Here is a 23,337-nt window from a genome sequence, read left to right as displayed (position 1 = left end):
GCAGCTTTTTATCCAATTTCAGTTCTCATTTCAATTCCAAAATTTGTAAATTGCATTTCAGCAATTTTACATACAGCGCCGATTTAAAGTCTGCATCTTTTTTATCCAATTTCAGTTCTCATTCCAATTCCAAAATTTGTAAATTGCATTTCAGCATTTTTACATACAGCGCGCCGATTTAAAGTCTGCATCTTTTTTATCCAATTTCAGTTCTCATTCCAATTCCAAAATTTGTAAATTGCATTTCAGCAATTTTGCATACAGCGCCGATTTAAAGTCTGCATCATTTTTATCCAATTTCAGTTCTCATTCCAATTCCAAAATTTGTAAATTGCATTTAAGATCTGAAGCTTCGAAGTTGGTTTGTGTGTTCAGATTACGGGTTAGCATATTTTGGTTGCACAGGTGTTGATAAAATGTCGCAACCAAGGCGACAGTTACCAAAGCGTATACAAGCAGCAGATCTGTTTAGAATGAACGTTTGCTTTCTTGTCGAATCGATCGACAAGATTAAATATTTAGACGTTGTCGTTCCACGCAGAAAATAGAAAAGAAAATGGAAGTCAGTGTGTTATTTCAGCTTCGGTGTTCGATCGTGGAGAAAAAGGTAGAAAAGAACTGCGGAAACGATCAGTCCTCCTTCCGCCTCCTTCTATCCTTGTGCAGTTCACCACGCGTGAAATTGCAACCGGTCGCATGCACACAGTCGCATAGTCCTTGATCCAGGACAGCATCACGACCCTCGTTGGCCCTACGCACTGTTGCATCGATCCTGGCAACCTTGGACTTCAACCCATTCCCATGCATCAAACAGTCTCTTCGCAGGCTCTACAACTTTTTCATAGAACCTGCAACAATTTTTTACGATCTCTACAATTCTTACTTCGACCGTACTATTTTTTTAGAAGCTTCTCGGTTTTTTCTTTTACATCATACAATTTTTATCACTAGCTTCGTAATTGGTTCATTGGTCGGGCAATTATTTTACAACCCCTACGATTATATCTGTGGCATCTATATATTTTTCAAAGATTACAATTATTTTTCATTTATTATAATAAATGAAATTATTATTTTTCACTGACTCTAGAATCACTTCTGGAGCTTATAGCTTTTTCTAGATTCCCTACAATTTATTCCTAGACTCCGTAGCTTCTTCGCAAGCTGTATAATTATTTTGACGGGTCTACAAAATCTTCTTTTAAACATCGACAACTATTTTTTGTAGATCCTAGAACCTCTTTCATAAGCTCCGAAATTTTCTCGAGGTCTCCACAAATTTCGGACATTGTTTAACTTGCTCACAAAAAAGGAATCAACAACAAATCATTTCTTAAACTATTCTAGTCGAGTTTGTCGATACGAGAACGATTATTATTGGGCGATTTGTAAAAAGATGAGAAGCGTATGGTGACAAGCGCAGTCATCGCATATTAATCATTTCCACGGTTGTTTATCTCGCGATACGCGAACGAACCGGGGGCCTCCCCGACCGCGAAAGTAAAAGGAAACGTTCCGAACGATTTAGCAGCGTGCGCTTGACGAACAGCGAGCCAACATGATTTCGTAACCGGTGCAGTAACCGACGATGATTCGTCGATCTTGATACGTTCAGCCGCGTCGTGGTTTGCTTATCGCACGCATAAAAATTGGGTCTATTACACAAAGCGCATCGGTTGAACGACGAGTCATCAGCAACGAATGGTTCGCGTTGCCTGATACTTAGGCGTCTTGTGATCGCGTGTTCGGCATTTTGACGTCAACGGTGTTATTTTCGGCCGACGATGTACATTTAGCACGCGGCTACCTCGTAAAATCGCCATGGACAAGGCACCAGCGAAACATGCGCCTACTGCGAACGCTTCCGATGAAATCGCTTTACTCGCGGGTAAATGTTTATCAACCCTCTGCGCACTGTATTCGATTCAATCTGATACGATTCGAAATGTTTACGTTCGATCGTACGAATTTTCAATGATTTTTCGAGGAAAAACGGGACAGAGGATTTTGTAGAATCGCGTTCTTTAACTATGCTGTTTTTTGACGAAAGCAAATTGTAGTTCGACTTTGTCCTGTGATCGTCGAACGAATTTATGCAGCGTGGCTTCCTTGTATTCGCTTCAATCTTGATGTATAGCAAGTCGGAGAAGTTAACATTCTCTATTATTATATGTGTTTTATATTACATATATAATATATTATATAAATTATATTTTACATGTATAATATATTTTATATATATATATATATTATATTCTCTAATATTTGTGCTTTTCAAGAGCAGATGCTGACCAAGTGAAAAAAAACTGTGAAGTTCTAGGGAAGGTTGTAGGCCGCTTTGACAAATTATAGAGCTCACGGAAAGATTGTAAGAGCTTCAAAAATAGTTCGTTGCCCTTCAAAATATTGCAGAGACAATGCACAAGATTATCGAGTCGTTAACAAGATGGGTCTGCTGAAAATGTTTTAGGATCCATCACAGAATTTTAGAGCCCATCAAGAACGTCATAGTACTCGCAGCAGAGTGTATGCACCTGAAAAAATATTTTGGAACTTCCGACAAAGTTGCAGAGGTAGTTGAGCCTTATCAAATATTTGGTATCCAAGAAAGAAATTGCGGAGCTCGAGGAAAGATTGTTATGTCTTTCAAAACAAAAATATATTTTGAAGCTTCTGGAAAAGTTGCGGAGTATATGTGTGAGACCCTAAAAAAAGTATTTAAAAATCTCGCAAGAATGTTTTAGAATTCATGAACACAAAATTGTAACGCTCGCAGGAAAATTGTGTACGCATGTCGAAAGTTGCAGAGTCAATGGAAAAATTTGGGGAACCACGAGAAGGGAATTCACACTGAGGAAATGGGGTTGTTAGGGTAGCTGGGGCGAATATTTAGGGTCAGGAGGGTGAACTAAGGGTGGCTGTCGTGAGTCATCAGCGAAAGTACTTAGGGTGTGTGTGCGTAGTATGCTCTGTCCCTGAATTTATATCTCTAAACTTGATATCGAATCATTCTTTTATTAGTACAGATATAATTTCTGGGAAAATGTGTCAATAAATGATTATGTACATAGATAAATTGGCACGTTGTAGTTTCACAGTGCTTCTAGGATTGTTCCACGAAAGATGAGTAGAATTATCATCGCTCAGGTACTCCGCAAATACGCATAAAATGTTATCTGCACTTTTGACTACGTACCTTGCATTTAGATGGAAGTACATTTACATACATAATGGGCAAATTTAAATTGCAATTTGAAGATCTTATCTCTTTGGAAAAACTCGAGGTTTCAAAGTACAGTTGACTGTTGGCAGTTTTGTCATTACGGTCACATGTTTCGCTAAAGCTCTTCTTCTAATCTAATAATTGCGCGATTGTGACGCCGTAAAAGACATTCTAGCGCGCGTGGAGAATTTATTGGCATAGGAAACTGAAAATGAAAAGAAACGTTAGAGGACAATTTGCAGTCGAAAGCATTACCACGGATAGCTCATTTCAATCCTTTCAATCGTTAAATTAACGATTGGACATTTATGGATAGATTTAGGTTAGTCGAGCACGTCGCATTCACCGGTACAAAGAAATAAAAATTATGTAAGTGTTAAAGCAGTACGTAGACCAACGAATTAACATACTAAGCTAATATATTCACTAAAAAATTAATATCTAGAGACACTCTATAAGCCTAAGAGTAGAAAGAGAGGAAAACAACTAATAAAATTGGAATTGTAATGTGGAATAATATAAGTCGATTAAAATTGTTAAACAATCCATAGGATCACGTAAATGCACAGAAACTGATTATCGGAATAAAATCGACTAGAGCGGCAACGATTCTAAAGCTCTAGCAAATTCGTTTAGCAGAAATCCTAGCGAATCTAATTCGAAAAAATCAACACCATTCTCCGATAGACCCAACAAACACACTCGCACACGAGTGCACTTATTGGTGCACTTCGGCTCCGATAAAACGCGTTTCCGTTGAATAAGCAAAGCCAACTCCAAAAAGTTGACGCTATTCTCTAACGAGTTCGTGCACAGCGGGCCTGAGAAATGCTTCTCCGTTAAATAAGCAAAAGCTATCATCCAAAGAATTGACCCGTGAAACCGCTTCTGCGTTGCACAACCGGAGGCAAAAAAAAGAAAAAAGAAAAAAATCAGCTACATTATCCGAAAGATTCTCTAAATAACAGATCGGCGCATTTCGGACTAAAACCCGTGGAATCCGTAAATCCGGCTCGAGCAGAATCGAGTAGACCCAGCTCGCACCGGGCCCGTGGAATTTGGGCCCAAGAAAACGTATCCCGTGGTCGGTCGGTCACGAGTCACGAGTCACGCTTCCCTTTTGCCTTTCTTCTCCTCGCGCGCTGGAGAGAAAGGGTTTCCACTCGATAGGTTCTCGAGGCTGTCACGTGCTGTAACGCGGCCGCCGATGGGCGAATGGTTGGATGGATGGATGGATGGCTTGGTGCTCGTACGTATAGATTGTGCAGGGACACGACCGACGAACACAGAACGAACCACCTCGGAATATAGAGGAGGTCCGGCCGAGGGACCGGCGCAGTCTGAATCAGTCGGGTCTCGTGGTCGCACGCAAAACGCGGTGGTTTCGAAGAGCCGTGTCCATTCGGTTTCTGTTCACAGCGCCGTGGGGAACGCGATCGTGAACGTGAACACGAACGGGAACGCGCGAATTCGCTCGCCAATACGCGCGAATCCGCTCTGTGAATCCGCGGGCCGAACCGGATCCGCGCTGTCGCCGTGCGAGGACACGGAGTGCTCCCCGGAGAAGATCGTTGTTGGGCTTTGCTTCGGCAGTGACCTTCGCGAATTCGCTTCTTGCTGATTAGAATCGCGTGTGCCTACGAGCCGACGCTTCTATCTGAACGCTAGTCAAACCGGCAGGCGACCATAAATGTTTCATCGAATCACCGAGAGACTCGTCTTCGCGCCGGTGGTCCGCCATTGGAAAAGAAAGTTGGTGTTCGTGATCACATGAGCGGACGCTGACGAGAAAAGGGATTCCCGTTGCACAGTGAGTCCTAGGAATGATCGTAAACCGCGGCCTGGTAGGCACCAACGTGGATCTCCTTGATCCTCTCCCGGATCGACCGGGCGTCTCCGTCTCGTTTTCAGAACCGTTCGCAGTCTTTCGAATTGCAGATGCTAGCTGGATGAACACCTTTGCGTCGTGTTTGGGGGATTGAAACGGGTTTGGGAGTGAGAATGAAGTCGACGGTGGACTGATAATCGTTTCAAAATCGACGCGGTCGAAAGGTTCACGGTAAATTGCACGGAAGACTGGAATTTCGAGCTTGAAGAAAGTTCTCTTGAAGCGAAGTTGACTCCTGTTCTCCCGAGTAATATAGTTCGACTACTACTCTTCCGAGAGGTTGCTGCAATTTAAGGAAATTATCTGGCTTCTTTTTTTAGATGCAGCTCGGTCATTAGAAAGTCTATCAATCCTTGCGTACAGGAAATCGGAGCACGTTTGATACCCGACTAAGTAGCCCCTTCAAAACCGTGGGATAACAATTAGGAACTTCGTAATAAGTCCGACCAATAGCTACAGAAAAATTTCGCTCGCGATTCAGCAAATTATCTTCGATAATATTTTGTTCAGCTAGCTGCTACCATATCTAAACACTGCGAACCTGTTTGCCAGCGAAATCGTTCGGTCGCGTGCGGACGAGCCGCAAAAAATAAATTCGTATTCGTCTCACGGAATACGTATATATCTTGAACGTTCTTACGAGCACGGGGCACACGACGACTCGTCGGAGGTGTTATCGTTGTTTCGTTCGAGCACACTGCCCGAAAACGGTCACGGAAAAAGTAACCGTTATTACGGGTAAAACAGATATCCCACTTCGTTCACACGTGGGCCACCACGTTCGTTTTCGAGCACGACGAACACGACGGTGCACCAAAGCCCGATGATCCCATTAGCGAATTATGCAATAACGAAGATCCCATCGCGTGTAATCCGATTCGACGGATTATCGATTTAACAAGCGAGCCCCTTCGGAGTCCGTTCGTGAAGAACAACGTCTCCTTGGTCTTTCAGAGTCACTATAGTAATGTCTCCCTAACTGACGCTCATATTACGTACAAAAATGGACAGTTTGGGAAGAGGAGATACGATTATTCGAGCCTCGCAGCTCGTTTTTATGTTTCTCGACGATTTGTAACTATGAAAACGAACCGCAAGGCTCGAACAATCGCATCTCCTCTACCCAAATTGTCCATTTTTGTGGACAATCTGAGCGTCAATCAGAGAGACGTTACTGCACCACCAGCTGCGTGGCACAATAATATAAAACATATTCTATAAAATTGTAACCTGACGCATGGATAAAATAATTTCGGAAGAATTATAGCGTTCGATTCAATAGAAGCTTGCAAAAGCTCTAGCGATGCGTTGCTATACGGAATCGAAGCAGGCGATAGAGCTTGATAAATAATGCGAAACTGCGCTCTGCAATTTCGTTCGATCTCCAACAGGAACATAGTTATAATCTAGCCAGCCTGCCGTGAACATGTCTCTTCCGTGTCTGTACGCTTTTCGACGACGTATTACATATGTACGTCCACCGGTGCGATAGGGTTAAATCGATCGATCCGTTGTCGCGAACGTCGCAGCTCGCTTGTAACACGCGGACAGTTAATCGAATTAATTGAATCCAACAGGCGCCGCTTCCGCAGATCGATAGAACCGCTCCGATGCTTGATGCAACCTCTGTACATTGTTGGTTACCGTGTCTAAAACGAGAAGCATTCGGACACTAGGAGTCGCTAAAATGCTTTACACGTCCATGCAGCTCCGTCGTCGACGAGCGAACCGCTGGGAAATGGACGGGTATTTATCGCATCTGTTTAAACAATCCCGTGTCAGCCGAACGATAAGGCCATTATTTCATCCGAGAATGCGATCGTTTCTTCGGGAACGTTGATGCATTTAACCCATTAATAGCTAACTTCGAACGCATCGTTTCCACCCGTCATTTCTTTTCCGGGGGATTTTACATTCGCGTCTATTTATGACGCGGACGTGAAAGGGAATTTCAAAGATTCGTCTGTAGTTCGTTTATCATCGCTATCGTTTCTTTTGTCTGGATATTGAGGGACTTCGAAGTCTGCAGAAACTGAAGTATTCACAGAACTACGATTGAAGACATATATATATATGTACGTACGGACCTTGTCCATGTAACTTTCTTGCGTAATAGGTTTTTGTATAGTCTAGTATTATGTTACATATAGTCTAGTATAGCATAGTATTATATATATAGTCTAGTATTATGTTATATTGTATACAGGGTGTCCCAAAATTATTGTACAAGCGGGAAATGAGGAGTTCCTGAGGTCATTTGAAGTAACTTTTTCCTTAGCGAAAATGCAGTCCGCGGCTTCGTTTACGAGTTACTAACGAAAAACAGTGACCAATGAGAGACGAGATCAGCTGACGCGAAGCGGCTGAGTCAACGAGCAGTTGAGGTCGCGGCTCATACTCCAAATGACCTCAGAAAATCCTCATTTCTCGTTTGTACAAGAATTTTGGGACACCCTGTATTATATTAGAGAGTATTATTATACAGTATAGTATACTGGAATTTTTATATTCATAAACGGTTCAGATATAACAGTCTTTCGTTTGAAACTTAATGGATACACATCGTAGTTTAGTGTTAAATCTCGGTAATCACAATGTGAGCAGAATCCTTTCATCATTCTTGTCATCGTCTTTTCGTCTCTACGTATTTAAATCGGATGCATTGTAATTACATCGCAGACCTTTATACGTTAAATGACCCATTCCGGATCTGTCATTTCACAGTTACTGAAATTACAAAGGCGTTTTTGTGAAGCAACAAAATCAACGAAAACGTGACTTTTGTTTTTAACAACTTTAACGGCCGGTTGACTAATGGTTTCACGAAGATCAATTACTTGCCAATTTCTTAGCACCTCAATCAGCACTAAAATAAGCAAATTCAATTGTGAATCGACAAGTTATTTCAAGCATGAAACTTTCTTTTTTTATCGAAACAAAAATTCTCGAAGTGCTTTCTGAAACAGCACAGTCACTAAGTAGCCTATTAATAAATCGTGTGCACTAACACGTCCACTACCGCGTGACTCACACGTGAGTCATACAATTAATTGTTTCGATGTAGAAGTTATCTCTCGCGAGACGAACGCTTTTGACGATATTACGACAGATATTAGATCAAGATCCATTGAGATCCTTATCTATCAATATTTTTTCGTATTTGTTGAACCTGCCCTGTCGTGGTCGATATAAATTAATAACTTATGGAATGCAGAAGGATGGTTACGATAAACCTGGACCTTACAATTTTGCTCTAAAAGCAGACCTTTTGCCCCAGATCCAATTGCAACGTTTCTCGCAGCACGACATAAAATATAAACCATGTGCTATTTAAGCCCGGCGAGTTTTCCAGAATGGTCCATCAACGACGCTCCAATTTAATTCTCGGAATGCAAGCGTCCCACAATTTCCCCACCGGAGTACAAAGGTTAAATTAAGTGTCCCGATTTCTCGATATTTTTACAATTGTCATCGGCCGACGCGTCGAACGAGCGCTTTCCCACGTTTTAATCGAACGTAACAACCGCGGAATAGCTTTCCGGAAAAATCGTCCTGGAAGATGTAACGTTGATTTCATTCGATTTGCCGGGAAATTGACCAGCAAGATTTTCCTTCGAATTATAGATTCCCGGGTGAACGACGCGCTGCGGAAAAGCTGGGAAAGCCGGATAAAAAGCGGGACGTAATCAGAACACGACCTACCTCACACCGGCGTTGCCTTTCAAAGGCATTTCCCTTGTGAACGACGATCGATCGATCATCCCCGCCTACCCTCGCCGCCCCTTCGTCTTCCCTTTGCCTTCTGTTTCGGGTCGCGACCCTGGTGTAACCACTTGACAGTTCTGCGTTTGCTAATCGAGTGTGCTACCGGCTTGTCGGACGATTTCGCTCCCAGCTATAGGTGTAACGTTGTTGCGTTTTTCCCCCGACGAGTCCTTTTTATTCACGAACGATTACACAGGTTGTTTCACCGGCGTACAACGGCGACGACCCCTTTTCCATCTTCGACGCAGTTCTCCTTTGACCAGAACACCTGCCCGTTAATAAATTAATCAATCGATGCACGGTCTCGCGTAATCGAGGCGCAACGAAAGTCACGTAACCCGGGAAATCGTAGAACCGATGACCTTTATGCTTCTATTTACAAGGATCGATCGGGACCGCGATTATGCTGCTCGAGAATTTCATTGGCTGCCCCGGTTCTGCCGATAACATCGGTTCCCAACAAATGAATATATTTGAACATTAGCTTCCGTTGTGACGCGCTTGGGGAAGCTGAAATGAACCACTACAATCTTATAGAATCTTTGTGGAAATCTTGATTTAATACTCTTTGAAATCTGCATCGTTTCGACTACGGATTTATGCATTTATGAAAAAAAAAAAAAAAAAACGTGTAGTTGGAATACGAAACTTCGAACTACGATATTTTCGCATTACCGTCGGTTTATTAGTATTATTGAAAGAAAGAGTTCATGTTTATTCGATTTCTATCTCCTGCTATTGATTTAGCTGATTTTTATTCCGTGGAAAGAGCCGCGCGTTCTATTTATACATATTGTGTAGCAAAGGGTCAACGAGGAGCTCGGTCTGATTTTGTCGCAAGGTGGTCTCGACGATTTGTTTTTGTGAAATCTTAAAGCGGTTCTTCGTATTTATTTAATAATGTATTTAATGTTCAGGGAACATATACTAATTTCTCTGTTGAAAAGTCTGGAAGGTCAATCTCGATAGAAAATCTGTCAGTGTAGTCTTTAATATCTCCACAGAAAGGAAACAGTCATTTAAAATGCCCTATACAAATAATTCAATCATTCTGCAACAATCAAAGAAGTGATCAATTTTTGCCAGAATCAAAACTACTGCAATTCTTATACACGACTTAACGTTGTTGACAAACTTAATGAACTTGAAACAAAGCACAATATTCGACTCGTCAAAATAACAAAATTTTGTATCGAATACGAATGATGCAATGATTTTGAAAGCAGTAAAAATTCAGGTTTGAACCAGTTTGACCGGTCCGTTAAATCCAGCGACGATTAGATCACGCGTCAGCGTTTTTTTTCCGTTTAGAACAGCAAGAATGCTCGGCGACCAGCGATCAAATGTCCGTGGACGGAAGTGTACGCATTCTCGAGTGTACATCTTCTGAATCATACCGGTTTCTTTCCACGTTGTCCCACCTTTTGCTGTCCCTGGTTTCTTCGGTTCGGTTGTTTCGTAATTCATAGTCGCCTCGCCGGCGAATTGGATTAATAGAGCCGCAAGCATGTGATGCGCGGTTGCGGCATCGACATTGTTTACCTCGTTAATTTTCTATGGGTTCTGATCGAACCGGTCTTCGGTGGTGTGGCAGCGGAATTTTCCGACCGCCACTCGTGATCACCGGACAGAGATCATGACTGCACGGCTGCGGGGGAAAAAGGATCTGTCGCTATCATCGTGACTTTTAAGTCGTTAATTAAGCCGTTCGGACGACGTGCTGATCGAACCAGCGAATGAATTCACGAGAAATGCCATAACTGTTCTGATCTTTCCCGCATTGGATTCTTCACTGATTCACAGCAAATATTATTCTCTACGATTCTATATTATTTTTAATATAATATAGATTGCCTAATAGCTAGACTGCGTATTTTTATGCCAAATGAACAGTTTCTTCATTGTTTGCAGCAAGCAGCAATTTCTTTTTATAGAATTATGTTTCCCTTCGAGATAATGTTGCACTTAATAAATCTGAGTCGACCTAATTCGAGTGTACTCAAAAAGGAAAGCAACGATTAAGTAGAAATTTATTTTTTCTCTCAATAGTTTGAATAATTTTAAAATAACTTGATCATATTCTGGCAGTTCTGGTGCTTCTACTGTTTCGTGTTTCACCTACTCCTTTTCCATGAAATCCATTCCATCTGCTAAGAAGTAATATCAGATCTTTCCACAGGAAGTAATTTCTAATGATTTTAAAATAGAAGATGAGAAAGTTCATTGTATTTAAATTTTGCAATGTTCATGATGCCATAATTTCTTGTAAAATAATTATTGAGGATCAACTGTTTAGAACCGGCTAAAGTCAATTATAGTAACTTCCAATAAACACCGATTATTATTCAGAATCCATATACAGTCGTATATAAGCCTCACTCTTTTTAATTAAATCACGGGAAATGGAGTTGATCGGTCCATCTTTGTAATGACTTGTACACGTGACACAACACGCATGTTAGTCCTGTTTCGAAAATTCAGCCTATTTTTGTCCAATTTGAAACGAAATATCCGAGTGAATAGAACGAAGCATTCAGTAGTCTTTATGTGTTTCCAGCATTCATGATAATAGCGCGGTGAACGGCGTGATCCCTGCCAGTGACTGTAAAATCTGCAAGGACTCGAAGGACGAGCCGAAGGACTCCGAGACCGACGGCGCGTTCCTGCTTTGCGCGCTGAAACCGCGTAAGCGCAAAGACCGCCGTGAGTCCTGTTGTCAAGAGAGGAAGTTGATAAGGTGGGATCGATAAAAAGACAGTCTTGCTTGTTGATTCTACCACGGCTGTATGTCATGCTTGATTTCTCGATTGAAATGTTTTTTTATCAATCACTTTTAGAAGCAGCAGCGAGGAGCGTGTCCTCGACAGTCCTACCGAGACAGCAGACACAATTAGACGCGTGAGCAGTCACGAGGACTTCAACAGCGAGGAACACCTGCACGTGTTGGCGCAGATAGGACAAGAGATGGGACATGGTGTGGTAAGGAGACTGCTGAGACCTTTCTACTGGAAGCATCGCTTCATCACATTATCTACCATCAATTACTTTATAGTCTCATCTGTAATTTGCTGCTAGAAAATTCTTAACAATCTTTTCAATGGCTCTAGCAATTTCAATCTTGAGCCAACATTTCACCTCAGTAATGTAATTAGTCATGAAATAGAAATAGAGGGTCGTTCTAAGAAGAGAAAAGGATTCAAGAGAAGGATATCCTTTGTAATGTGCTATACCCATCTCGGGTATAGAATTTTCAGAAAGTGGTTGCAGAAAGAATTAGAAAATGTTTGCTCTATACTGTAGATTGAACCCTTTATAGGAGTCCTGAGAGAGAAGATTCTAATAAAAATTGAATACTTTGTTGCAGAGATGCGGAGGTCTTCCTCTCCATGAAAGAACGAACGTCTCGCCCATTTCGAAGAAGAGCTCGTCGTTCCCGTCACCGTGCGAGACGACGACTCTGGAAACAGAGAAGTTCGAATGTGACGCGGAGAAATTGAGGAGTAGCGAGCGCTTCAGTAGAAGCATCACTCCGCGAGGGAGGAGGCAGGCTAGAAGAAGAAGAGTGCACAAGATCGTGGACGCAGAGAATTCCAGCAAGGTAGCGACACGTATTTTTGAAACTGTTTCTTCCAATAAGATGGAGAAAACATTGAATACACCTGCTTCTTACAGGAGAATGAGGAAGAAGCGGAGATCATCTACAATGTATCATCGAGTCCCAACAGCCGCAACGGTTCTCCCGGCCAAAGTTTCTTGGAGATGTTGAGTAGCGGGCCGAGCCGGTCACCATCCCCGGCTCGACCGCCAACTGTCGACCATGAAGACCTAAATAATCCCAGCTTGACCAACTGGACATTTCAACGCGAGGAAAATGTAAATAACTAAAAGATAGATTCCGAAGAAAAGCTCAAGAGATATGCTGATGGTTGTTGAAGCTGACCACTCTGTTCTGTTTACTCTAGACTCAATTACAAATGTTTAAAGTACAAGGAAGCATTGCAACCATCTGTGTATCTCAGGTGTCTTCCAAGCTGGTTGTACCACAAGCCACTCTAGGTTGATGTAGAACTATTTGATGAGAAACGGTACTATCTATCTACGATATCTTTATCTAGGAGACGCCTTATATGTACCATTGATTCGTGTTATCTGATTACTGGTCGCATGTTTGCAGGGAGAAGCCAGTGACGCCCGGGTGGAGGCAATGCTATCGCCTCGGAATTCTTTGTTGTTGCCCAGACGGTTCTACTCGGAAAATGAAACTCAGCCTTGCACACCAACGATCGCCGAACTCGGGCTGAAGCATTTGACCAAGCACATCAACGGGCTGAAGAAGAAGATCAAGAAGTACGAGGACAAGTTCGAGGAGAACTTTGGTTACCGGCCGAGCCACTCAGACAAGATGAGTAACAGGGACATCAAGAGACTGTGCACAGAGCTGAATAAGTTACGGAAGGAGCATAAAATGCTGAAGGAGGATCCAGTGGGCGCTTTACTGGCCAATGCAAACAACCGAACCAAGTCCATCTGCGGCAGTCCGACCAACAACAACAACAGCCAAGAGAAGCCAAGAGCCACGTCGATGGAGGAGATGGTGAAGGATATCGAGAAAAGGCTTAGCGAGAAGAGGGTGAAATACAATAGGCCCGACAACATGGAGGATCTGTCGTACGAGCAGTTGTTGGAGGAGAAGACTGCGGTGCAGAAAGCTTTGCTTCATATCGAGAACACCTTTGGTAGACCCGCCCCCTCGGAAGATCGGACCGTCGTGCGACCTTTATACGACAGATATAGAACCTTGAAGAGGTTGCTTATTAGATCCGGAGTGGTAAGTCTCCGATGACACCCCCTGAGACTTGAAATAGCTGATCGTCTTCCCCTAAACGGTGCTTTCCCGTAGAACAAAAATAAAGACAGCATCACGGAGCTGGCGACTATCCTGGAACATGAAGCAATGGACTTCACATCGTCCAATCTGCCTGGTAACCAGTCGGACACCGAAAGAAGAGCCAGCGAGCCGGACATGTCGCATAGAGGCATTTTGGATTGCATAGAGACAGTGGATCAGCTGCCAACCGACAGCGATAGTCAGCACAGCAGCAGCGAAGGGAGCCGCAGTAATAACGAGAGCCTCCACGCGCTTCCATTGTGAGTACACATTGTATCACAAGATCAAATCGTTTTAGACTTTTGAATAATAATCTCAAAAGAGTTCCGTGACGGTGAATTTGTGTAGGAAAGTCAAATGGTATTTCCCATTAGTGAATATTATTGTTAGGATCTTGATGATAAAATGTTTGATCTGTTTTCAGGGAAGACCTGTTGGTTCAGCAGAAGTTGACAAGAGAGGAAAAGAAACGTCTCCGGCGAGCTCTGAAAGAATTGGAGGCACAATTTGAAGCTCGTGCCGGTCGCAGGATGCAGAGAGAAGATCGAGGCCCGCAAGTCACTACAGTGTATGAGTCATACAAACAGGCTAAAGCGAAACTGAGACTGATCGATGCTTTGATAGCAAAGAATGCTTGACGCAGTATCTAAAAGGTAGCAGTATCTCCAGTAGCCGTGCGTTTATGAAAATACAATGGTTAAATTCCCAGAACTATCATGAAACATTCAGACGGAGCACAGTAGTTGCTACATCGACACATTATGCATTATTGTGCAACAGGGAGTTCAAAGAAGTGAGATGGGGAAGCCGATGAAAAATTAAAAGCTTTGAGCCTGTTAACCGGGTAATTTTCTACGATAGAAACAACTATATGGAAATATGATTTGTTGCAATAAACGTAAGTAGTAGTTCACACTACTGCACTTGTAATGCAATTACAAGCATGAAAGGCGAGAGGAACAAATACGGGAGACAAAAGATGTCTTTCCCGGTTAATAGATTAGGATACAAAGAAACAGAATGCTTTCGATAATAAGAGGCCGTGTCTTGGTGCAAGGATGGTACCAATAAACACAATTAATTTGAAGGACTCGTAGATGTTACGCCATTAAAGGATACAAGGCCCGTCAGTCTAGTACTTCGAACTCTAAGCACTGATAGTTAGGAAACGACAGTGGCTGCTGCGACATGCGTGCCGAAACGATTCGCCAATTTGCACATGACTACTTTCTCATAATACTCAACATCGATTTTAACACAGCGAGAGTGCTTGTCTCGTAATGCACTTAACCGAACTCATTACAAATGTCTACCTATTTGTATGAACAATTTTGCATGACAAAGTATATTTCATTGAGCAAAACGATATGTCCATACGCGTAAACAGCGCGAACGACGTGTAACTCCATTGTCAGTTTTGTACCGTACTTTTAATAATGCCAACAAACATTTTGTTATTTTGTAACGAGAAATAATTCCGAAAAAGCTGCTTCCTTCTGTATTTCACAACGATTTCGTGTTTACGCTGTGTTCGAGTTGTAGGCGTACGAATTAGTCGCGCCTTTTACGTTCACGCATTCTTCTATACTCGAATGGTGAGAAACGATTGAAAACATAAATGGACAGATAAAAAAGGACGATGTTTATTGAAAAAGTTACTACGCTGTACGTATGTTTATTATCCTGCGAGCAAACTGACTAAGAACAACCACGAATTCACATTGTGAAAGATGGCTTTTATGTCTGCAGTTGCAAGACGGAAACAGAGGTTCGAAAGTCATTCTTTACGTGTATAAGACAAATAAACATGAGTCTCAAATTTTCATGGAGAACATAAATCCGTTGGATTAAAGTTGTTTGCCTGACGCAATCTTACATGCTGATTATTCTGTTTAATACTCTAAAATAGGAACATGATGATTTATGTCCTCTTTGCTTGCAACTACAGGCATAATCGAGATAAATATAATAAGAACGTTTTCTATTTCTTTTTGTTTTTGTACAGAAATTCTAATGCAATTTGTTGTTTAATAGTATCGCTTAGGTTTTTGGATTATCAACTCCTTTTTGTACTTAGGGATTGCGTGAAAGAACAGATTCTCATTTCATGTAAGGAGATCCGATACATGAGTCAGTTTAAGTTATGTCGATACGTTCATTTTCTTTTTGCGAGAAATTCGCCACCAGATCGAACACTGAGAGCAATGAACGAATTTGTGGGGTTATTTGTAATGTAAGTACCTTGTAAGAGATATCACATGTTGTAATTGTAGAGTACTATAAACTGTTACAGTCTTATAGCGTATTGAACGTATCCATTAAAAAAACTCGTTGATTTATGCGATTTGTAATCGGTTTGGGCGAGCGAAATTTGAAAGTGATCGAATATAGCGAACCCGCTAACCGGCTCTCTAGAATTTTTAAGCGATAGCCTTAAAATTCGACTTTAACGAAGACTCGTACGAGGGTGCTATAGTTTAGTTTGGAAACGCGTCGACTATGAAAAAAGAAGAAATGCTTTGCGAATTCGATTGACGCGGTAACTGTGCAAAAGGGGTGCGCATTATCTTCACTTGTAAAAATAATCAACATAGTTGAACGTCTTATCTGTAATATCTCCATAGATATCATATCCGTCATTACATAAATTTTGTCACGTTCTTGCTGCATATCGTCAGTCAGATTATGTTCTCTGTGACCAACAACAAATTCAGCGACCCCTTTTGTTTCATGCTAATTAATTTCGCACAGTCGCACGAAGAATGCACACTTAACCCTGCAATGGCCTTCTGGGCCTCCTCAGATTCCAAAACAATTTTTTGTACACTGATTTTCACTACTGCCTCGTAAAATAATAGCAAATCTTTTTGATACGATTAACAGTTTTGAAATGATTTTAACTTCCAGTATTAGGTGTATTTTATATTATATTATATTATATTATATTATATTATATTATATTATATTATATTATATTATATTATATTATATTATATTATATTATATTATATTATATTATATTATATTATATTATATTATATTATATTATATTATATTATATTATATTATATTATATTATATTATATTATATTATATTATATTATATTATATTATATTATATTATATTATATATATTATTATATATTATATTATATTATATTATAATATATTATATTATATTAGGTGTCACCTTGTGTATTTTGTAGTGTTTAGGAGATTTTATACAGAATACAGTGCGCCCCTGCAGGGTTAACTTCTTCGAAGCTATTTGGAACGATTGAAATTTACAGTAAGCCTTCTTCTCTCGATAATAAAAGTGCGCGGAGCGAACGAAAAATGCGAACGATTATTTTCTCTTTTTACTTGTTTGAAACCAAAGCATTTTTTAGTCTGTGATATAAGAGATATACTGTTTGCGTTCACTGTGGGCGTGTATGAGATGAATTTTGTTGTCTTCGTTCCGTGTGAAAACGAGAGAAAACCATTTTCGGCCGTATCCTCTCTTCTTCGTAAAGATAACCAGGATTGTCGATGATCCGCTGAAAAGATAGTTTAAGCGACGCTGCATACTTTTCTATAAGAACGAGTCGGTGTGGTGTGACCAAAACTGCGGAGCACTTTTCGATGTTTATAATCCGGTTGATTCATGTTATATAAATATTTCACCTTGAAAGAGCATCGTGAGATTCTAATAGATGCGCATACTTAAAAAAGAAAGTCGTGTTAAAGATAGAAGCGCAGTTAGTGTCGATGTATCGACGTTTCCCGACAAAATTTCACTCTCCGCAATTTCCAGTGATCATCACAACGACTCCGTAGTTCTGAATCGAACAGAAAAGATACTTATTTTATATTCACAAAAATGTTTTATTTTGATAGATTTCGTGCGTACGAGCAGTGATCGTTACTGTAGAACGAGGAAAAGTAACGTCTTAGAAATAAGACTACATTTTGTATCCATGCCATTGACCAGGAAATATTGTAGCTTGTAGAAGAGACAAAAAAAAAGAGAGGTGTGTCTTTGCGCGTACAAAACAAAATGAAACTTGCGAAGAGAATGTGCAGTTGCTTGGAAGAAACATTACTGTGAACGCTCGAATTCGATGTTCGTGTTCTGTTGACAATGAGTCGACCAGAATCTGCTGACAAGGATTTTAGTTGATGATTACACTGGGGCGGCAACGTTTCCCACGAATGGTTCAATAAACAATTTTTCACGAGGTACCTAGACGTTAGCGCTGACACTGAAAAGAGTAAAGAGAATACTATGTTAACGGTAAGTTTTCGTTCGATCATGTATTAGACATAGATGCATACAAGCCGAGGGTAAAACTGAAGGAATGAATTATAATTAGCGAAATGTTAATTATCCTTCGAGTTCGTAAACGTGTGATTATGTATATACATATACACGGTATGTATAGATACAAGCAGTTGCATACATAAATACCATAAGACCATACGCATATACAAATCAATATTATACGACATAAGAGGTAGCACGCAGAATCGAATAAAAGAAGAGTATGAACCGCTACAAGCATTTCCCTCATTCTAGAAAGTAATCCTTATTTTTGTTCCATTTCAACGGGGTTTATTTATGCGTAAAGTTTCCCGTAATTCACTCTATGTATAACAAGAAAAACTCGATGTTTTCAACATATATTGAACACGTCTATTAATGAGTTGATCTCACCCCAAAAATTGCACATATTCTTATCAGGATGATAGCCTCAATTGCTTTTGGAATGTTTGAATTTGCCGTAAAAGGCTAGCTAATCGAAGAGACGTAGGCTCCTTAGACGCGACGACGGTACTTTTCCTTCTATGGAGAAGCTTTTGTTGTAGAATCGTTCCATTAGATTTCGTTAACATGAATGGCACAGGTGAATGGGGTGTGTTTAATCCCATTGGAATTTCGCTCGCTATGCAAACGTAACTATTCCTTTCCTGCAGCAACTTCATTTGTTGTTTCAGCGTCATTACCTAGAAACATGTACTATGAATAGTCTGTACTCGCATCACCTGCTACGACGTAAAATTATTCTACCTCCTTATACAAATTGATAACAGTATTTATCTCGTCTTCTTTTATGCTCAACTCTTTCTCCAAAATCGATACTTGTTCGTCCAATTTTTTATCATTATTCTTCTCCGCTGCCGCTTGTAATTTTTCGTATTTGCTAGAATTGAATCACAGATAAGATAACATGTAAAAGTGTTAGCATTCCCGGATTGAATAACGCAACTCACGTATTCATTTCTTCAAATTGATCATGGAGATTGACAAGAACTTCCCGTATTCCTTTCGCATTCTGAGAACAGTTCACTGATTGTGTATCACACATATCCATACCGCATTCATTGTCCTGTAATGTTCTGTTATCAGAAGTTTCAATCGGCGATATTACTTTAATCTTACTTTGTCTGTTGTCGACTGCGGTTGCCCGACATTCGGAACTTCCGTTAGTGTTTTCACATTTTGTTGAGACGAAAATAGTTTCAGTACTTTAGCATTGTCTGTACTTCGCGAAATCTCTGGGGTATTCCATCGATTCAATTGATTCTCCGAACGAGTATCCTGCAAAATTCATCGGCGGTGATTAAATGGTAATTGTACACTTCGTTTTTACACAAACCTTTTTCTTTGGAATACTCTCGGGATCAATTGCATCATCGGCGGCTGCTTCTTTCGCGTTTGTTACATTCACGTCTAAGTTGAAATTTCCAAATGTTCTACCACCATAGCTTAAAGAAACGCTCTCGTTCCCAAATACATTAAAAGGCTCGCTTAGAAACGAGTTCGCCTTGTGCACCAAAGAGTTAATCATTTGAGAATTCATTTGCGACAATTTGATCTGATCATTCGCTTGACCCATCAATGCAGGCACGGTTTTCGTCCCCTTACTCTCTTTATGAATGAGAAATGGCGCAATTCCGTTTACTGTTGGTTGCCTCGTTTTCATTATACTTAAGACCTTTCGAATTAAAGAAATCTATAATAGAAACTTTTTCTCTATATTTCTACATGAACCAACGTACTTGCTGTATATTCAAACCTAAATTGTGACTCGGAGTTACGGAAGTACCCACTACAAACGGTATGTTTCTGATAGTGAATCTACTGAAGTACGAACGATTTACTCTTTTTAGTTTGGATGCCAACGTTGGCATTTCGTAGCTACGAGTAGTAGCCATCGGATTGCAGTACGATGCCTGCAGAATTGACTGCTGGCCTTCATTCAAATTGCATTGCCCCATCGTGTACGCTGGAGCAATTGGACATTCTGATGTACAATTTTGATTATGGGAGCTTACATTTTTTTCTCTGCAATTGAATATAGAAATCACGCTTCGTTATCCTTAGATAACAATATCATCAGAACTTACTCAATCTTTTGTTTAGACGGACTATGTTTCCGAGGACTACGTGGCCGATTATCTTCATCATTGTTACAGTTATATTTATAATTACTATTTTCACATCTCGTTTTCACGTGAACATTTTGCTGTTTACTTGCGCCTGGAGATAATTTATTATTATACGTTGCGTGAGGACCGATTCTCGAGTGTTTACTAGGGCTGACGGAAGTGCTACCAGTCTTCACTGCCGTATTATGGTAAATTTCAACTACTTTCTTCGAAGCCTGAGGATATTTTGGCATATGACGAGAATTAACAACATCTGAAAACACAGAAATAATTAATCCTTATGGCAATTAATTCGCGACAGTATTTGAAAACCGTACTCTTTTGTTTTCTTCTTTTAACATCCTTTCTTCCTACGATATTTGTGTCTCTCGTAGCTATCGTGCTTTTCGAAGTAGAACCACATAACTTTTTTCTTCTTTTCCTAAATTTCAACGAGGCAACATCATCAAACTTAGACACAGAACCCTTCTTGCTCGACAATGCAGAAGAAGCAGTTTTCTCTTTCTTTTCATTCTTTCGATATGCTTTACTCTTACCACCACTTTCATTTCTTACACTACCGGGGATATCTAATTTAATACCATGCTTTGCAGAAGGCAGTTCTTGGTGTATGTAATCATCCTGATTCTCGAGATCTAACAGTTCTGTGGAATATCGTGCTAAATGTGGTTGATATGAATTGTGCCAGTTTTCATTTTGTTCTTCGTACTGTTAATTAAATAATTATAGTCAACATTTTCCTTTAACGTATGATCCCATCAAATACAAAGGTGCTTACAAATTTCTGCCATTTCAAACAAGAAGATTTCTTTATGGCAGAAATTTGTGCATACTGTGACTATAATGTTTATGAAACTTGTATATAGTACCAATATGTCTCTACATATTGGTGACAATGGCGTAGAATGAATACGAGAATCCTGTAGTAATGCGCGATTCCTAAATGGGATATCGTTTGCGTCAACTTCTGATTTTCCTCGAATACTCTTGCTTTCTAATTTCTCTTTATCCTTATATTGCAAATTAATTTTAGGGACAATGTCCTCTAATTTTGGACTCTGGCGTGACTCATAATCTTCTCCATTTCCTGCAATTAAAGTAGCTTCGACTAGGTGTTTATGATAATAAAATAACAAGGCCCGCATTGTCGCAATTACAATTTTTCGACAAAATGGCGGATACGTGTTAGCGGGCCCTAAAGATTATTTCTTTATACCATTGTCATTTATAGATTCTGGTGTAGCATCAGGTAATTTTTGCAATGACCCATTGTAATTTATGTGTCTGGAACTCACAGATTCATCTGTATCAGAAAGTTTTATTTTAGAATCATTGTAACTTTGGTCATCAAATGCATTCTTTGGTTCCAGAATATCTTGTTGCATGTCACGACATGCCAACTTCATGTAATCCATATGACATTTTAGGGATTTACATTTTATAGTTGTACGATATAACCATTCTTCCATATCTTTAACTGGAAGAATTGAATTATGAAAAGGTAGATGATTGAATATTATCGCTAAAACACGCATATTTTGAAGCATGTGCGGACTAAAATTTTATTTTAACAGCAAAGAGGGCTCAATGGAACATTAAAAGGTAGGTAAAGAATATAATTACCGGCCAAGCACTTTTTCAACTTATTATCATCCATCTTTTTTAAATTAAATTTCATTATATTTTCGCATAATAGAATAATAAAAGAGACTGATGATATTTCAGGGATTAAAAAAATGATTAACAGTATAAAAATAAAAGGAACTTATAAAAATATGCGAATACTGGAATTCATAGGTTACCCTTCTATTGTATACCGATTACATTTTTGTAGGCGAATCTTTTGTTTTGCAAATCGTTTATCTTTTGTTAAAAGAGAACCGTTGTCGGTCAGCCTTGACTTTCGAAAGATAAAATCTATCTAAGAATTATGACTCTCCTCGTAAGAAATATACGTGCGAAAAATGCCATGAAATCTGTCAATTTGTGGATCAAAAACGTATTTTTGTAACACAAAAATATTTACGAACCTCTTCAATATCTATATCATGCAAATAAAATTCATTATTATAACAAATATACAGAATAAATCATTTTTTATCACTATCGCCGTAAGATCCAATTTAAACTACTGAAAATTAAAAATAGCGCTATTTATGGTAAGTGGTACATCGCCAATTAGTAGGAACGTGTCAAACCGCCTGAGTCTCAGAAACCCGAATTTTGGGACGAGTCGGAAAGAGTCGGGTGGGATCGAGCGGAATCCTGATACATTTCACTGCTCTAGATCTCAAGATCCCGAGTGTTTCGGGCCCCAAAAGTTTCGTGACTGCGCTCGGTTCTCGGGTGGTTCCGCTTATAGATTGTTCCATATCCTATTCATGCGTAAAAACCGAGACCGCACGAGACTACACGAGACTGCACGAGATCGCCCGAGAATCAAGCGCAGTCCCGAAACACTCGTGATCTCGACAATGAAATGAATCGGGATCCCGCCCAATTCCACTCGATTTCTACGTTCTATCCCGATCCTGTAACATCGAGTTCCCGCACACCCTGCCAATTAGTATATGGCAATACGCGCAAATTTGTAGCCAAATGTTACAGAGTAGATTGCACCAGCGATATTGGCACCTCTTGTGGTGGAATCTCAAAGCTCTGTTCAGGGGTCCGTGCCGATTAATCAGTGGCAAAACGCTCAAACTGTTAGCCAAAATCTACTTAGTAGATTTCACATTTTGTCTTCTAACGAACGCTATATTTGCAATTATAAATAAACCCATTGTGCATGATACAGAAAAAAAACCTAAATATTTCTGCCCCCTCAGAAATGTTCCTTGTAAAATAAATACAAATGCAGTAAAATTCTACTGGATAATCAAATAATATCGGATAAGTAGACTAGACTCCTATTTTCTTTTTCATTATCATCTTTGCGAACGTAAGACGAGCTTTCTTTAAAGAACAATTATTAATTTTATGACATACCTATTTACTTCACACTTTTGCTGTATTATTGCTGGGAACAATAGGTATTGAAACACTGTGACTCATATTCCAATCTTTGTTATTAATATTTATGAGGACTGGTAGGCGTACAAACTATAACCATGCGAACTGTTTAGAGAATCAAAGATGTTT

At 40.0% G+C, this 23,337-nt stretch overlaps 2 protein-coding genes across 4 annotated transcripts in view; one reads left to right on the top strand and one right to left on the bottom strand.

Annotated features, from left to right (window-relative positions):
• LOC117219941 (protein FAM13A) overlaps positions 1-16,644 on the top strand; it is a 29,384-nt gene extending 12,740 nt beyond the window's left edge. The window contains exons 6-12 of the mRNA XM_033469518.2: positions 11,434-11,613; positions 11,714-11,855; positions 12,241-12,474; positions 12,549-12,749; positions 13,051-13,704; positions 13,777-14,024; positions 14,189-16,644. Coding sequence (XP_033325409.1) covers positions 11,434-11,613; positions 11,714-11,855; positions 12,241-12,474; positions 12,549-12,749; positions 13,051-13,704; positions 13,777-14,024; positions 14,189-14,402 — 1,873 coding nt within the window. The 3' untranslated portion in view covers positions 14,403-16,644. The remainder of the gene's footprint in view (positions 1-11,433; positions 11,614-11,713; positions 11,856-12,240; positions 12,475-12,548; positions 12,750-13,050; positions 13,705-13,776; positions 14,025-14,188) is intronic.
• Positions 16,645-18,034: 1,390 nt separating this feature from the next.
• On the bottom strand, positions 18,035-23,302 carry LOC117220145 (uncharacterized). Of its 3 annotated transcripts, none has more exons than XM_076524865.1 (11): positions 23,185-23,302; positions 21,413-21,673; positions 21,066-21,283; positions 20,514-20,904; positions 20,155-20,449; positions 19,807-20,092; positions 19,404-19,742; positions 19,187-19,345; positions 19,018-19,133; positions 18,815-18,947; positions 18,035-18,750 (listed from the first exon to the last, which is right to left on the bottom strand). In XM_076524865.1, exons 2-11 carry the CDS (start codon positions 21,663-21,665, stop codon positions 18,484-18,486), a joined length of 2,457 nt encoding a protein of 818 aa, XP_076380980.1. In that variant the 5' UTR covers positions 21,666-21,673; positions 23,185-23,302; the 3' UTR covers positions 18,035-18,483. The 3 variants fall into 3 exon arrangements, with proteins under 3 accessions (XP_076380980.1, XP_033325727.2, XP_033325726.2); XM_033469836.2 differs by lacking the exon at positions 23,185-23,302 and adding an exon at positions 21,820-23,165; XM_033469835.2 differs by lacking the exon at positions 23,185-23,302 and having other exon boundaries at positions 21,413-23,165.
• Positions 23,303-23,337: the final 35 nt, after the last annotated feature.

This window comes from Megalopta genalis, chromosome 10 (assembly GCF_051020955.1).
Source record: "Megalopta genalis isolate 19385.01 chromosome 10, iyMegGena1_principal, whole genome shotgun sequence".
NCBI classification, from domain to species: Eukaryota; Metazoa; Arthropoda; class Insecta; order Hymenoptera; family Halictidae; genus Megalopta; species Megalopta genalis.
The sequence above is the reverse complement of the archived record's forward strand: the minus strand, read 5'-3'. Positions and strand labels throughout refer to the sequence as shown.

What these genes read in the sequence shown, in the direction of transcription:
- LOC117220145 (XM_033469835.2), bottom strand. Translation starts at nt 21,743, where the DNA reads ATGCTTCAAAATATGCGTGTTTTAGCGATAATATTCAATCATCTACCT. An exon ending in TAGGTTTGAATATACAGCAA is followed by an intron (nt 19,743 to 19,806) that starts GTACGTTGGTTC and finishes TTAATTCGAAAG; the next exon opens with GTCTTAAGTATAATGAAAAC. An exon ending in CAATTTGAAGAAATGAATAC is followed by an intron (nt 18,948 to 19,017) that starts GTGAGTTGCGTT and finishes ATTCAATTCTAG; the next exon opens with CAAATACGAAAAATTACAAG.